This window comes from Chanodichthys erythropterus, chromosome 2, assembly GCF_024489055.1.
Source record: "Chanodichthys erythropterus isolate Z2021 chromosome 2, ASM2448905v1, whole genome shotgun sequence".
Classification (NCBI taxonomy): Eukaryota; Metazoa; Chordata; class Actinopteri; order Cypriniformes; family Xenocyprididae; genus Chanodichthys; species Chanodichthys erythropterus.
Genome location: NC_090222.1, coordinates 3,756,164 through 3,773,190, shown reverse-complemented (window position 1 = coordinate 3,773,190; position 17,027 = coordinate 3,756,164). Strand labels below are relative to the sequence as shown.

The 17,027-nt window shown below is 38.4% G+C and overlaps 2 protein-coding genes across 3 annotated transcripts in view; both read left to right on the top strand.

Annotated features, from left to right (window-relative positions):
* The window catches only part of adcy3a (adenylate cyclase 3a), a 41,675-nt gene extending 34,405 nt beyond the window's left edge, over positions 1–7,270 (top strand). For both annotated transcript variants that reach the window (XM_067399885.1, XM_067399878.1), the window contains exons 15-20: positions 4–162; positions 2,745–2,891; positions 2,997–3,116; positions 3,211–3,337; positions 3,831–3,955; positions 4,581–7,270. In XM_067399885.1, the coding sequence (XP_067255986.1) occupies positions 4–162; positions 2,745–2,891; positions 2,997–3,116; positions 3,211–3,337; positions 3,831–3,955; positions 4,581–4,763 (861 nt within the window). In that variant the 3' untranslated portion in view covers positions 4,764–7,270. The remainder of the gene's footprint in view (positions 1–3; positions 163–2,744; positions 2,892–2,996; positions 3,117–3,210; positions 3,338–3,830; positions 3,956–4,580) is intronic.
* Positions 7,271–11,766: 4,496 nt separating this feature from the next.
* Positions 11,767–17,027, top strand: part of wdr26a (WD repeat domain 26a) — a 31,430-nt gene continuing 26,169 nt past the window's right edge. Inside the window, exon 1 of the mRNA XM_067399865.1 lies at positions 11,767–12,446. Coding sequence (XP_067255966.1) covers positions 12,202–12,446 — 245 coding nt within the window. The 5' untranslated portion in view covers positions 11,767–12,201. The remainder of the gene's footprint in view (positions 12,447–17,027) is intronic.

Below are 17,027 nucleotides of genomic sequence, written 5' to 3'. Positions count from 1 at the left end.
CAGGTGGAGAAGCTCGCACGCACACTGTTCCTGTGGAAGATTGAAGTGCATGAGCAGAAGGAGAAGGTGTACGAGATGAGGCGCTGGAACGAGGCTCTGGTCACTAATATGCTTCCGGAGCATGTTGCCCGACATTTCCTGGGCTCCAAGAAGAGGGACGAGGTGAGAAATCCGCTCAGTCTCTCGGCATGTTTACACCTGGTCACTTCATGCGTTTTTACTGATCGGATAGCTATCCAATTTGTTAAAAGTGTTCCATTTTTGGCCACATAAAATGTGTCTCCTCAAAACTAAAATAATTCTTGTGCAATATGCAAATTCAACGGAGTTCACATCGCCAAAAGCAACAGATATGCACTGGATTTTATTTAGCATCAGCTAATTTAAGATCAAAGCCTGCAATGCATCATTTAATCTCTTTACTTTTAATGAAGATGATTGTGTGTTGAGCTTCAGGATGCGATGCCAAACTTTCTGTTTTATTTGCGGCAGTTTGTGCATCGGATTGCTGAAGAGATACTCAGCTACTCATCTGCGGCGGGCCATATCTCTGGTTACCAGGAGCCAGTACAACACGCTCTCGAACCTTTAGACCTTTACACCTGGTATTAAGATGCATTTTAGTCGATCGGATCACAAGTGGTCGACACTATGAAGAGTTTGGTTCCGAAATGCAATAACTCCATTTTGATTAATTTGAGTAAAAATGTGTTTTCTTTACCAAGAAAGTGGCAAGATGAAAACCACTATTTTCTGTTGCAAACTTTCACATAGCATCTTTTGGTTATAAAAACATTAAAAATTCTAATCTACATTTTGGTTTTAAAAAGTTTATTATAAAAACTTTTTAATTTTTTCCCAAAATGCAATAAATCCATGACACTTTTTTTTTCAAAATGCAATTAATCCATCAATATAAAAGTTATTTTTCAAATTGAAAATACACAACAAAGTATGTTGACTCACATATATGACAGAGTCTAAACTTTGCCAATATTTATCTTATATTATAAGAACCACGCATTTTACTAAAATTACATTCAGCTGTCGTTCCCAAAATCAATTCAACGGGTCATCTTGTTAATGTTATAAATTATTTGTCATTACCGATTAAAGAGTATCTGGCACCGCATGGTTATAATAAACACATTTGCCGAGTACACTGGTATTAAAAACAGCTTTTTAAAAAGCCTTCATAGTTTACAGTAGGTGGAATGGAGTGCTGTGATTGGTTGAGAGCGGATATATTGCGATCTGCAGAAAAAGGAGACTGGCGTTTGTCGCGTTTTGGAAAGAAAGGGAGAAAACATGACAGAATAACACGACGGATATCGCATTTTGTGCAAAATTAATAAATGACTTTTCAATACCGACTAGATACAATACTGATTTTGCCGGAAACTAAATTTTTTAGAAAATGCCGTTTATCGCATTTTGGAACCAAACTCTTCAAATGCAGGTGTAAACGAGGTCTAAAACCTTCGCCAATTCACACCGCACCGACAAACGCCAACAAACGTCAACGAACAAGTTGGCCGTTGGATTTAGAATTCTATGAGAAAAAACTGTCATGTTCACACCGCCCCAACAAACACCGACCAAACGAGTGACGTCTGACTGGGAAAATTCCACAACTACATGTAACCATGTTAACAATATTGTCAGGCAAGTTTATTATATTAATAATATAGTATCATATAAACATGTTCAATCGGGTGAAAACCGACTCCGACCAATGCCAACAAATGCCAACAGACGCCAACAGGGGTTTCACAACGATCAAACAAACTCCAACAGACGAGTTTGTTGGTGTTTGTTGGCTGTTGTCAGTGCGGTGTGAATTGGCCTAAAACGTTTTGAGCTTGTCCACTCCTGACCACTTCCAGAGGTAGCCAAAAACATATTTAACCGTATTGCTTTCGTAGTGTAGATGCTCATGTGGTCGAATGCGTTCAAACAACCACAAAAGACCGCATCCTCTCCGCCTACTGACTTAATGCGTTAACATTATGGAAAGCGTGCTAGTGGAATGGGATTTGTCAGCTGAAGACCCAAGTTTGTTTTGAAGACGAAAAATGTACCAAGCACAATGTTCTCTCGCCATTCCTGATTTCTAACACACATTCACAGCGTTCTTTCGTTCTTGCGGCTGAAAGCAAGAGCAGAAATGAAAGCTACTGACCTCCATTTGTTTTTCCATCATCTCTAGTCGCGTTCATATATAAATTGCACAAGCTTTTTTTTTCCATTAGATTGAAAGATCTGAAAACCCATACATTTACCCACCCATAGACCCTCCCCTCAAAGAAATCAGGACAGAAGTGGTTGAAAGTGGACAAAAGAGATGGATTAAAACACCAGGTGTAAACGGGTGTCCAAACGATCAAACGATCCAAACGACCAAAATTCTTCTTAATACCAGGTGTAAACAGGGCCATAGTTTGTTTGTTTTTTTACCATTTTGGGTTGAGTAAAATTTACATATGTGGCATCAACAACCAGATGCATTCACATTTCATCTGGAATGCGTCTCAGACCACCTCCTGAAGTGGTTTGAGTGATCGGATTTAAATCTGTCTTGAAAGCGTTTCAGAGGGCATTTACACCTGGTCTTTTGACGATCGGATAGCTATCGATCAGAGAGGACACATGAAGTGGCCAAGTGTAAACAGGCCCTCAGTTTCCATGTTTTCCATGCACAAATGCAGCCTAACTCAAGTAACTTCTCTGGTTTGGTTTCCCAGGAGCTCTACAGCCAATCCTATGATGAGATTGGAGTCATGTTCGCCTCCATCCCAAATTTCTCTGATTTCTACACGGAGGAAAGCATCAACAACGGCGGGATTGAGTGTCTGAGGTTCCTCAATGAAATTATTTCTGATTTTGATAGTGTAAGAAGTGTTTTTTTCTACAGTTTAAATTTCACCAAATTGTTTCCAGTTAAAATAATAAGAAGAGACTTTATATCATTGTTTGTTTGCTTTGGTGCTCTTTAGCTTTTAGATGAGCCACAGTTTCGCTTTATAACCAAGATCAAGACTATTGGCAGCACCTACATGGCAGCATCAGGAGTCACTGCAGACAGTAACACTGTTAACGGTTATGCTTGCATGAAGGTAAAGGAGGTGCAGATGGGATTTCTAGAAGCAATATATCCATCTAGTGCTGATAACAGTGTAAAGAGGATTTTTTTTATGTCCTGCCCTACAGAAAGAAGAAATTTCAGACAGGGAACGGTGGCAGCACTTGGCAGATCTTGCTGATTTTGCTCTGGCCATGAAAGTCACATTGATGAACATCAACTACCAGTCTTTTAATAACTTCATGCTCCGCATCGGTTAGTTGGCTGACATCCATTCACAGTAGTGTCCAAGGGGCCTAGGAAAATTGAAATCTTGTTTCATTTGTGATAAGAGAATGCAATGAAACATGCCAAATTGTGCCGACATCATTTTTGGCCAGGCTGTCATACAATGCAAAAACAAGAAAGAAGTGACTGATTATGTTGTAGTCAATATATGCTTTTTCTTGTGAGCTTTTTGTTTTTCTATGCATTTTTTTTTTTTTGCATAGTAAAATAATAACTGTAGCTGTAGTTTGCCTTTTTTGCCAAATAATTTTGTCAGATAAATACCTTAACCAAATTTAGAGTTTTGTTCTTCCTTCATATAAAATATTTTCTTCACATTTTGATGGTTAATCGAACTTGTAGGGTCATTAAAAACAAATAGCCCCTTTGAACATCACTTTTGGCCAGCACTGTATGTGCAAATGACACAATGATTATGGTTAATGTTTTCTGTGTGCATTGTGAAATCTTTTCTCCACAGGGTTGAATAAAGGGGGCGTTTTAGCTGGTGTTATTGGCGCCCGTAAACCTCATTTTGACATCTGGGGAAACACTGTGAATGTCGCCAGTCGCATGGAGTCCACAGGGGTGATGGGAAACATCCAGGTGATGGGTTTCACATTGTATTAATGTTCTGGACACACACTTCCTAAATTAAGTTGAAATATTAAATGCATTCATCATATGTAATCTGATCATTTTGTTCATCTTCGGAACACAAGTGAAGATATTTGTAATGAAATCTGAGAGATTTCTGTCCCTCCATTGACAGCTACGCAACTACCACTTTGATGCTTCAAAAAGTTCATAAAGAGATTGTAAAACTAATCCATATGAATTAAGCGGTTTAGTCCAAATTTTCGGAAGAGACTTGATCGCTGTATATGATGAACAGATTGAATTTAGGCATATTCACATATAAACATTCATCAACACACACATCAGCTGTGGGAAACCGAAGCTCAAGCATGTTCACTTGACGAATGAGGTTCATTCTCATGTGTTACGCAACATGTTTGATCTTCTGCAAGAACCAATGAGGTTTGTTCTCGCACGTCAAGCACAAGTGCAGTTGAGCTTCTGTTTATGTTCACTGATCAGTGTTTATATTTTTATAGAATATATAAAAATATAAAGTTTTAAATCTCATCGGTTCTTGTTTTAAGACTCGTTACTGTAGTGTAACTGTCATACTGTTGAATTCTAGCTAAACAAACTCTGCTTCCCCCAGGTGGTGGAGGACTGCTACTGCATCCTGAAGGACTATGGCTTCCGCTTCGTGAGGAGGGGACCGATATTTGTCAAGGGGAAAGGAGAGCTGCTCACCTATTTCTTAAAGGGACGTGAAAAACAAGGCTCCTTCATTAACGGCTCTTTTGTCACCCTGCCGCACCAAGTGGTGGACAGCTCTTGACCAACACGCGCACACACACACTGTCCTACTCTTCAAAATTGCTCGTGCACACCTCACGTCATACCTCTTCTGCCGAGTACATGTGCTCCAGTAATTAGTACTTTCAAATGTGTTTTCTCTATTTATTAGCCTGAGGAAAGAAATTTTGGTGGGAAACGAGATGTTTATATAAGAGAAGTACTATAAAATATAATTTTTGAAAGTGTGCACAGCAACGAATGAATGAAACAAAAGTTGAATGATTTTAATAGGCTGCTGAAGTGATAAACAGTTTGAGAGGAGGTTGTTTTTAAACACAGATTACAATGAACTCTACTGTATATTACACACTGCGCTGCTCAAAGAAACCTATTTTTGTTCTTCTTTCATTTGAAATCCTTTTATTATTTAATCCTTTATTATTTAAAGATTACCCTGAATGTCCAGTATACATGAATTTTGTTTGCAATTGAAAAGCTTCTCTGAATGCCTGTGTAGGAAAGCATACTGACTGCCTTTGCATCTTATGGAAGTGTGTGTGTGTGTGTGTGTGTGTGTGTGTGTATAGACATGCATTTTTGTAGTCTATAGTCACCTTTTCTTTATTTGTTGACTTCGCAGCCATTTATAATGGAGATACACGGGGTTCTAAAGTCTGAGACCACATCAAATCATGGGTTTTATTCAGTTTAACTATACAGTTCTAGGATTTTAAAGACTTTACAAATAATTCTATAATACATAGCTTGTTAACAGTCTTTGTCCCGGTAGCAGGACACTTGGCGCTCTTTTTTTTAATGCCTTTTCCCCTATCAGATATGTTATCAATCATCATGAATTAGGCATCATTCGAAAGCTTAACCACTCAAAATTAATCCTGTGAAACCGTTTTGAAATTAGACATTGCGTTACCATGTTAACAATACTTTCTTGTCACCATAAAATCAAAATTGATTGTTGTTTTTTTTACAGAATGTTGCAGTATTTATTATAAGAGCATATTATGAGACCATAGGGTGTCCCAGTTGTCATTTTAGGTTTCAGAAGGGTGCTCGTGAGCACCCCCTTTGCGGGCAATATGTGGATTTTTGCCATGGCCGCGAGCGTCGCGGCAGACTTCTTGCCTTTTTTTTCTGTCATCCTTTAGTTAGCGTTATATTATGTGATCATGCTTTTCATTCAAGTGCTATTAAACCATTCAAGTGTGACAAACTTAAATCTGTACTGGTGCGCTGTCCGTGAATCCCGTCTGTGTGACAAACACACGACTCATGCGCACAGAAAGCCGTTTCGGACTTCTCTTTCGCGCTTAAAGGTACAAAAACACAAAATTATGCCAAAATGCCCATCTTAGCGCAGTCTTAAATGAGTTAAATAAAGTCTTAAATGATCGTAAAGAGTTGTGAGGACATTGGATGTGTGTCAGATGTGGCCGGTCTTAAAGTGACAGCAGCCTAATAAACCTGCTGCTGTGATGTGTGTCATTAATGTTAATCAAAGAACAAAAGACAAAGAGAAAATCACTCATTGCTCTTGACTGAATAACTTTTGTAGCTTTAATAAGGAGTAATCTATTTTCAGTTTTTTTTTTTATTTATGCAGTGAAGACTGTTGTGTTTGATTATTTTTTTCAAATATTTAAAATATACTGTCTTTATGTTGTTTCTACCTTCATTCGGAGATTATATGTGAAATTATTACAATATAAAAATATATTAAAAACTTTAAAGCCAGGTGCGATTCATTATAATTAATTACAGAAAAATGTGCGACTAATTAGTTAATTTTTTTAATCGATTGACGGCACTAATATATGCATATTTAAAATTGTAAAAACATTGTATTAAATTCTTAAAATAAAAGCAGAAGCACTTTCACTGGCGGTCTCAGACTTTTGGACCCCACTATCGTTCTAGTAAAGTGTTCCTCATGTGCCAAATACAAGCCACTATGTGCGTCAGTTTGTGGTACTCTGAGGACGCAGTCAGAGGTCAGCAGGGGTGTAGGAGTATCACTGTGAACGGGTTCATTGTGTGTGTCTGTCCGCACTACATTCATGGCAGTATTGCAGGGATGAATGTTTCTTAAATCAGAATATATTCCCCACGGTGTCTTTCCTCAAAGATTAGATGAATGTGCAATAGTTTATTCTTTTACGCCATTCTGCTCTCCAGTACAGTTTTAAAAAGAGCCCTCCTCTCCCAGCAAGTCATATTTTTATATTATGATGTAAAAGTTGTAGTTAAAGAGTATTGTACAAAGAGACCGGACGTTAGGCTGGAACGGTGTGTCTTAAAAACTGGCCAGACAGTTCATTGATTGCCAGTGTCAGGGACGTTCTGTATCGGTAAGCAGAAGTCACATCTGATTTTGACTTTCGTATGTTAAAATGGTTTATGAGGGCATGACATTGTGGCCGATTTCTGTGGTTTGATACCAGACTAAAATTTGATATTTTTGAATTATCCTTAGATATGGAATAAAATGGCACTTTGAATGATCTGTTACCTGCTGCTGTCTGAGTTTGATTATTTTAACCTTCATTGAAATGTTACAACGAACGCTCTTGGATTTTAAAAGAAACGTTAACTCTTCCTCCAACTATGATTTTCTTCGACAAAATGGTTCACCAAACAGCATAGCTACTTCAATTATTGCTACTACAATAAAAATTTTGGTCACATCGTATTGGGTCAATGACATGATGTGCATATTTTTGTGTGCTAGTGCATCATTTCCTTTTAAAATAAATTGATAAATTAATTTATTCTATAAAACCTATTGAGTTTGAATTCATTTTTAGTACATTTAAATAATACATATTTTATGTTTTGATATATTGTAAACCCCCAAAATGTCAGGTGGTGCAACCGTCCAAACAAATAAACGGACTAAGAAAACTATTTAAAATGGTGTCTTAATAACAAAAAATTAAAAACTAAATACTATGGCATCACTTTAGGTTTGAAACCTTTCATATAAACAGATTTGTATAAATATCAGTAGTTTTTGAGATGATTGAAAACTTTTTGCCTAGCGATTTGACAATTCTCAAATGTCAGGGTGGCACATCTGCAAACATGGCTTTTTTTATTATGAATTGTCAAGGTAATAACAGTAAACATGATAATTCACCATCCAGAGGAGCCCAGCTGATTCCTTTGGCAGAGTGAAAAGGTTTGTAGAGCTCTCTCAAATACTGGTAAAAACTGTATAAGTATAGGTAGGATGGTACACTTTCCATGTCAAGTGGTAAAATGAAAACTAAAAGACTTTCAAATCAAATGAGTCAATATTTTATTCACAATAGAACATAGATAACATAAATGTTTAAACAGAGCAATTTTATCCACTTAAATGAGCTCATTTCAAATTTGCCTGCTACAGGTCTCAAAAAAGTTGGGACGAGGGCAACAAAGACCTTTATTGGATGCCCGTAATCTTCGGGCCCTCAGATGACACTGCATCACTCATCGGCATGATTGTGTCAATGACATTACTAAACGGGCCCAGGAATACTTCCAGAAACCATTGTCGGTAAACACAATCCGCCGTGCCATCTGCAGATGCCAACTAAAGCTCTATCATGCAAAAGGAAGCCATATGTGAACATGGTCCAGAAGCGCCGTCGTGTCCTGTGGGCCAAGGCTCATTTAAAATGGACTGTTTCAAAGTGGAAAAGTGTTCTATGGTCAGATGAGTCAAAATTTGACATTCTTGTTGGAAAACACGGACACCATGTCCTCCAGGCTAAAGAGGAGGGAGACCTTCCAGTGTGTTATCAGCGTTCAGTTGAAAAGCCAGCATCTCTGATGGTATGGGGGTGCATAAGTGCATATGGTATGGGCAGTTTACATGTTTGAAAGGCACTATGAATGCTGAAAGGTATATAAAGGTTTTAGAGCAACATATGCTCCCCTCCAGTTTGACATCCATTTCAGGGAAGGCCTTGTGTATTTCAGCAGGACAATGCAAAACCACATACTACAGCTATTACAACAGCATGGCTTTGTCATAGAAGAGTCCAGGTGCTGAATTGGCCTGCAGTCCAGATCTTTCGCCCATAGAGAACATTTGGCACATCATTAAATGAAAAATACGTCAAAGATGAACCAACTCTTCAGCAGCTGGAAACATATCAGGCAAGAATGGGACCAATTCCAACACCAAAAATTATAACCTTGATGTCCAGACATCTTCAAACTGCTTTGAAAAGGAGATGAAACACCATGGTAAACATGCCCCCGTCGCAACTATTTTGACACCCGTATCAGGCATCAAATTTTAAATGAGCTCATTTTGTGCATAAAATTGTAAAATTTCTCAGTTTAAACATTTGTTGTGTTCTATTGTGAATAAAATATCGGCTCATGTGACTTTAAAGTCTTTTAGTTCATTTTATTCAAAAAAAAAAAAAAAAAGTCTCAACATTTCCGGAATTCGGGTTGTACAACTATTTGGCTGTACCGCTTGACATAAAAGCAGTTAAAAAATGAATTTAAATGCATTGAAATGTTAAAAACAAACTTGTTTAAACATTATTCATGACTAAAATATGCATTACATCAGTTTTGAAAAAATTAAAAAAATGTGAAGCATTATTTGCCAATGACCCCATTACAACACGGTCATCGATCAAATAAGATAACGTACAAAGTTCTGCTGTTTCAAGGAAATCTGATACTGATGAATGTTTGACAATGATAGTGTCAAGGAACAGAAGGCAGCAGACATGTAAGTAATAGATAAACAGTTTATTTCACAGGTTGAGAATATGACAGGATCAGGAAGCAGCAATGGTAAGTATAGCAGTTCAAGTGAATCAATGAATGACTAAGCTGACGAGTAACTAGGGTATCTCTTGCCGGGTGAACACAGACAAACAGGACGGGCACACAAAGGACTGGGAGCAGACGACAGAAGATCCATGACTGAAGATCAGATACATGGTAGCAGGTAAGTCCACAGGTGAGCAGCAGATGAAAATAATAAATACTATTAGAAAATGCAAAAAAAAAAAGAAAAAAGAAAGTTAAATACTGTTTTATTTATCATATATTCATATTTATATTGATTTATTTGGTAACAAATTATTTTATAGTGTACTTGTTACACTTAATGTGTACGTTAATGTAGTAATAACTATAAATTATGCATAATTACATGCAAATAACCCTAAACCAAACTCTAACCCTATAGTACATGTTCATTAATATTACTCAGCATTTAAAGGTATAATTACACTGTAACAATGACACCTTAAAATAAAGTGTAACCCTTTGCTTTTTGCTATGGTTACTGTTTATTATTTTTTAATAGTGTGATTTTAGTGAATTGTCTATTAATAGGGTATAGATTAGTTTGTTGATTATTATTATATTTTATATTCATTATACACCGATCAGGCATAACACTATGAGCAGGGACAGGTGAAGTGAATAACACTAATTATCTCTTCATCACGGCACCTGTTAGTGGGTGGGATATATTAGGCAGCAAGTGAACATTTTGTCTTCAAAATTGATGTGAAAAGCAGGAAAAATGGGCGAGTGTAAGGATTTGAGCGAGTTTGACAAGGGCCAAATTGTGATGGCCCACCGCCGAAAGAGCCAACAGTGGACACGTGAGCATCAGAACTGGACCACGGAGCAATGGAAGAAGGTGACCTGATCTGATGAATCATGTTTTCTTTTACATCACATGGATGGCCAGGTGCGTGTGTGTCGCTTACCTGAGGAACACATGGCACCAGGATGCACTATGGGAAGAAGGCAAGCCCAGCAACAAGTTTGAGGTGTCGACTTGGACTCCAAATTCCCCAGATCTCAATCTAATCAAGCATCTGTGGGATGTGCTGAACACACAAGTCCGATCCATGGAGGCTCCACCTCACAACTTATAGCCACAGCACACCTTCAGGGGTCTAGAGGAGTCCATGTCTCAATGGGTCAGGGCTGGTTTGGCCGCAAAAGAGGGACCAACATGATATTAGGAAGGTGGTCATAATGTTCTGCCTGATTGGTGTGTATTCAAAAATATAAAAAAAATTACTGTCACCGTTTCTTTACTTTATAGATAATAACAAGTGAGATTTCAATTATATTTTGACCACTAAACTAGGCAATGTCCCTGTTTTCCATTTCAGAAATCTTCTTTCCATATTTTAAAGTCTTCTTTAAACCCCCTCTCCTCAGGTTAAAGGTCATGCCGGAGAGCAACAAAATTCCAAAATTACCATGATATTACCATAGCTTTGAGGATACGCATGAGCATGGTACTTATTTAAATACATGACTTCTACTGTAAATAACGTGGTACAAGGTAATCATTCAGTATAGTGGTATTACTGGACACAACCAGTGGGCCATACTGAAACAAAACATTCTGTAAGTCCACTCCCTCCAAACAAGAAGTGTTAAAACATTGTAGTAATGCCAGTTCATGGTGTTACTCATTCAGTGTATTACCGTCTGATAGCATCGTTGTACTATGGTACTGCCACAGTACTTATTCGGACTATACTGAAAAGTACTAACACATTTATTAATGATAATAATATCCTACGAGATGTAACCATAACTTTGAAAGACTTTACTTTAGGACACTATGAATCTGATTCAGCTGAAGACAATGCTTGCTTTATGTATTTAATGGATCTTCTTTGCAAGTTGCATATCCAAAAATGTAAGTTCACCAACAACAAACCGTTTTTTAAAGAATTTAAAAAGTATTTCAACACCATTTCATCCTCAGTAAATAAGAAATCAAGTAGGACGACTTAAATTTGCAATGCCTACTAATTTTTTTCTTTTCCCTTCTATCTTTCCTATCATTTTCAGTCATTTGCAATTTATTATTAACTCATTATTATCTGACAAGGTGTGTATTGTTGTTAATTTCTGAGTATTATATACACACACTGTGTATTGTAAACATCTCAAACTGTGTATTTTTGTGCACTCACTAAAAAAAAACAAAAAAACTTGTTGTTATGGACTGCACAAAGACAACTTTTCTGGAATGTGGCTTTATGGTTCGAGATAGTTCAAGGTTGTTGCGGCGTTTCCGGTGACGTCATCGCGTACCGACGTCCATAATGGACTTGCAGCTGTTCACTGACAAACAATAACAAGAGCAGCGAGCGAACGGCAGCGGCTACCGTGTCTGTAATCGCGCTGATATTAAGCCCGTGAGGCATCTCGACTCTGACATTGTCGGCGAGGAAACTCTGGCCTCCGCTGCCTCTTCCTCCGACTCGGAAACCAGCGGAGCTTCGCCGCCCCCGCGGAAGAAAAGCCGAGTCTCGGCGGCGGAGGGAGCAGGAGAGAGCGGGGCGTCTGCTGCCGGGATCACGGGCCTCTCTGCGGCGTCTCTCCCAACCCCCCACCAGCACTCGGCCATCGGTCCTAATAACAGCTCGCAGTCGCGCAGATCCGCCAGTGTAAGCGCGATTTCTAACATGCAGGCCAACGGGACGGGAGGACAGGAGCCGGAGCCGCAGATGTCCTGCAGGAACGGAGAGTCCTCGTCCTCCGTCGCGGGAGCGGTGCACTCCAACGGGCTGCTGTCCTCCGCTAATAACGGGCTGCCGTCCACTGAGAGCCCGGCGCCTGACACCAGCATGAAGAAGAAGAAGCGACTGTCTCAGAGCGACGAGGATGTGATCAGGCTCATAGGACAACATCTACACGGGCTGGGACTCAAGTGAGTAGAGCTCAGCGCTGATATTATCTGCGTGTTATCATCGGGTTATTATTGGATTTGTCCGATGAAGCCATGATGCTGTCAGTGCGGCTTTCATGACGGTGTCAGTGGTGCGTTTGTGCTTTCGCGAGGGTTGTCACTGTGTTTTTGTGTTTTAACGATCGTGGTGATTCCGTGTTTTCAGTGTGGGGTGATTAGTGTTGTAAAGTGTCAGTGCTGTTATTGTTTCCTGACACTGTCAGTGCTGCTTTTGTGCGTTCACTGTAGTGTCAGTGCTGTTATTGTTTTCATAACAGTCAGTGCTGGTTTTGTTAGTTCATGATGGTGTCAGTCGTGTTTTTTAACGTTTATGTAAATTTTATTGGTTTTAGTAGTGTTTTTATGATGGTGTCAGTGGTGTTTTTGAGTGTTCATGATCGTGTTGGTGGTGTTTTTGTTCGTTCGCTGTAGTGTCAGTGCTGTTATTGTTTTCATAACACTGTCAGTGCTAGTTTTGTTAGTTCATGATGGTGTCAGTGGTGTTTTTGTAACTTGTCATTTTTATTAGTGTCAGTGGTGTTTTTGATCATTCAAGATGATTTTATTGGTGTTTTTGTGCTTTCATGATGGTGTCAGTGGTGTTTTTGTGCTTTCATGATGGTGTCAGTGGTGTTTTTGTACTTTCATGATGGTGTCAGTCGTTTTTTAACATTTATGTGAATTTTATTGGTTTTAGTAGTGTTTTTATGGTGGTGTCAGTGGTGTTTTTGTGCTTTCATGATGGTGTCAGTGGTGTTTTTGATCTTTCATGATGGTGTCAGTGGTGTTTTTGATCTTTCATGATGGTGTCAGTGGTGTTTTTGTGCTTTCATGATGGTGTCAGTGGTGTTTTTGTGCTTTCATGATGGTGTCAGTGGTGTTTTTGTGCTTTCATGATGGTGTCAGTGGTGTTTTTGTGCTTTCATGATGGTGTCAGTGGTGTTTTTGTGCTTTCATGATGGTGTCAGTGGTGTTTTTGTGCTTTCATGATGTCAGTGGTGTTTTTGTACTTTCATGATGGTGTCAGTGGTGTGTTTGTGCTTTCATGATGGTGTCAGTGGTGTTTTTGTGCTTTCATGATGGTGTCAGTGGTGTTTTTGTGCTTTCATGATGGTGTCAGTCAAGTTTTTTAATGTTTATGTGAATTTTATTGGTTTTAGTAGTGTTTATGATGGTGTCAGTGGTGTTTTTGTGCTTTCATGATGGTGTCAGTGGTGTTTTTGTGCTTTCATGATGGTGTCAGTCATGTTTTTTAACGTTTATGTGAATTATTGGTTTTAGTAGTGTTTTTATGATGGTGTCAGTGGTGTTTTTGATCATTCATGATGGTGTCAGTGGTGTTTTTGTACTTTCATGATGGTGTCAGTGGTGTTTTTGATCATTCATGATGGTGTCAGTGGTGTTTTTGATCATTCATGATGGTGTCAGTGGTGTTTTTGTACTTTCATGATGGTGTCAGTGGTGTTTTTGATCATTCATGATGGTGTCAGTGGTGTTTTTGTACTTTCGTGATGGTGTCAGTGGTGTTTTTGAGTGTTCATGATGGTGTTAGTGGTGTTTAGCATTCAAGATGGTGTCAGTGGTGTTTTTGACTATTCAAGATAGTGTCAGTGGTGTTTTTGTAACTTGTCATTGGATTTTTATTGGTGTCAGTGGTGTTTTTGATCATTCAAGATGGTTTTATTGGTGTTTTTGTACTTTCATGATGGTGTCAGTCGTGTTTTTTAACGTATATGAATTTTAATGGTTTTAATAGTGTTTTTATGATGGTGTTAGTTGTGTTTTTGAGCGTTCAAGATGGTGTTAGTGGTGTTTTTGTGCTTTCATGATGGTGTCAGTGGTGTTTTTGATCTTTCATGATGGTGTCAGTGGTGTTTTTGTGCTTTCATGATGTCAGTGGTGTTTTTGTACTTTCATGATGGTGTCAGTGGTGTGTTTGTGCTTTCATGATGGTGTCAGTGGTGTTTTTGTGCTTTCATGATGGTGTCAGTGGTGTTTTTGTGCTTTCATGATGGTGTCAGTCATGTTTTTTAACGTTTATGTGAATTATTGGTTTTAGTAGTGTTTTTATGATGGTGTCAGTGGTGTTTTTGATCATTCATGATGGTGTCAGTGGTGTTTTTGTACTTTCATGATGGTGTCAGTGGTGTTTTTGATCATTCATGATGGTGTCAGTGGTGTTTTTGTACTTTCATGATGGTGTCAGTGGTGTTTTTGATCATTCATGATGGTGTCAGTGGTGTTTTTGTACTTTCATGATGGTGTCAGTGGTGTTTTTGTACTTTCATGATGGTGTCAATGGAGTTTTTCAACGTTTATGTGAATTTTATTGGTTTTAGTAGTGTTTTATGATGGTGTCAGTGGTGTTTTTGTACTTTCGTGATGGTGTCAGTGGTGTTTTTGAGTGTTCATGATGGTGTTAGTGGTGTTTAGCATTCAAGATGGTGTCAGTGGTGTTTTTGACTATTCAAGATGGTGTCAGTGGTGTTTTTGTAACTTGTCATTGGATTTTTATTGGTGTCAGTGGTGTTTTTGATCATTCAAGATGGTTTTATTGGTGTTTTTGTACTTTCATGATGGTGTCAGTCGTGTTTTTTAACGTATATGTGAATTTTAATGGTTTTAGTAGTGTTTTTATGATGGTGTTAGTTGTGTTTTTGAGCGTTCAAGAATGTGTTAGTGGTGTTTTTGAGCGTTTATGATGGTGTCGGTGTTTGAGCGTTCTAGATGGTTTTATTGGTGTTTTTGAGCATTCATGATGGTGTCAGTCGTGTTTTTGATCTTTCATGATGGTGTCAGTGGTGTTTTTGTGCTTTCATGATGGTGTCAGTGGTGTTTTTGTGCTTTCATGATGGTGTCAGTGGTGTTTTTGTGCTTTCATGATGGTGTTGGTGGAGTCTGAGCATTCAAGATGGTGTCAGTGGTGTTTTTGTACTTTCATGATGGTGTCAATGGAGTTTTTCAACGTTTATGTGAATTTTATTGGTTTTAGTAGTGTTATGGTGTCAGTGGTTTTGATCATTCATGATGGTGTCAGTGGTGTTTTTGAGCGTTCATGATGGTGTCTGTGTTTGAGAGTTTTAGATGGAGTCAGTGGTGTTTTTGAGTGTTCATGATGGTGTCAGTGGTGTTTGAGCATTCAAGATGTTGTCAGTGGTGTTTTTGACTTCAACATGGTGTTAGTGGTGTTTTTGAGCGTTTATGATGGTGTCGGTGTTTATGATGGTGTCGGTGTTTGAGCGTTCTAGATAGTTTTAGTGGTGTTTTTGAGCATTCATGATGGTGTTGGTGGTGTTTTTGTGCTTTCATGATGGTGTCAGTGGTGTTTTTGAGCATTCATGATGGTGTTGGTGGTGGTTTTGAGCATTCATGATGGTGTCAGTGTTGTTTTTGTACTTTCATGATGGCATCAGTAGTGTTTTTGTAACTTGTCAGTGAATTTTTATTGGTGTCAGTGGTGTTTTTGAGCTTTCATCATAGTGTTATTGATGGTGATTTTGCAATATATTGCGATATTTCTTTTTCTTTCTTTTTTTAGGAAGAGGATCTAATTTAAAAAATGTATTTGATTTAATCAATACCGCTGCATTTGCATTTATATAACACTGATTTGTGCAATCTAAGTAAAGGAAAAATGGTGAAGTGCTTGCAAGGATTCTTTAGGTAAATATAGTTTTGAAGGTTCACATTATAGTAGTTTTTAATTTCTAAAGTATTTAACAACAGAAAGTGTAAAAAGCATTATATATTCATTTTATTATATATATATATATATAAGAAAGTTTAAATATTCTATAAAGTGCTTGATAAATAAACATGCCTTTACTAGAGTGCTGAATTGCAGAGCTGGTGCAAACTGCTGTCATTTTTTTTGTTTATTTTGTTATTGAGAGAAAAGCGTGCAGCACATATTTACATATACTATCGAAACACCGCTCTTAACAGCGTGGATTGTGTTTGGATGTTAAGTGAGCTCTCATTCAATGTGTTTCTCTAGTATTGTACTTTAGCATGGCTTATTTTGTAAACATCATGACTCTTGTCGATCTCCTTAGTGGTTTCTTTATAGTGGAAGCCAAAATGACTCCACACTTCAGCTCTATACACCGTAACGGGAGCTGGTATAATTCTATCATGTTGTGAGCTGGGTTTGCCAGTGTTAATGCTGCATTCACATGGTGCGTCGGCATTAACGCTTCTCGTTTACTTTGAATGGGTGACGTCATGCGTTGCTGAACTGAATTGTGGGTTCTGTCGCGTTACTCGCGGCAGAAGTTGAAGATTTCTCAACTTCTCAAGCGCCAACGCAGGCGTCAGCCAATCAGATCACCTTATGCAAACACTCTAGAGCAGTTGCTAGCCAATTGTGTTCATGCCACACCGGAAAGTAATGTGATTGGCTGTTATCACTATAACGGTCGCGTCAACGCGAGCTTCAGATACGCCCTCCATCAAGCAGTGACTCTACCCCGTGTGAATGCAGCGTAATGCTAACGACCCTTGTGCTTCTCCACGTCACATTTTACATTCTGAGATAAGACTGCCATCTAGAGGTCAGGTTTA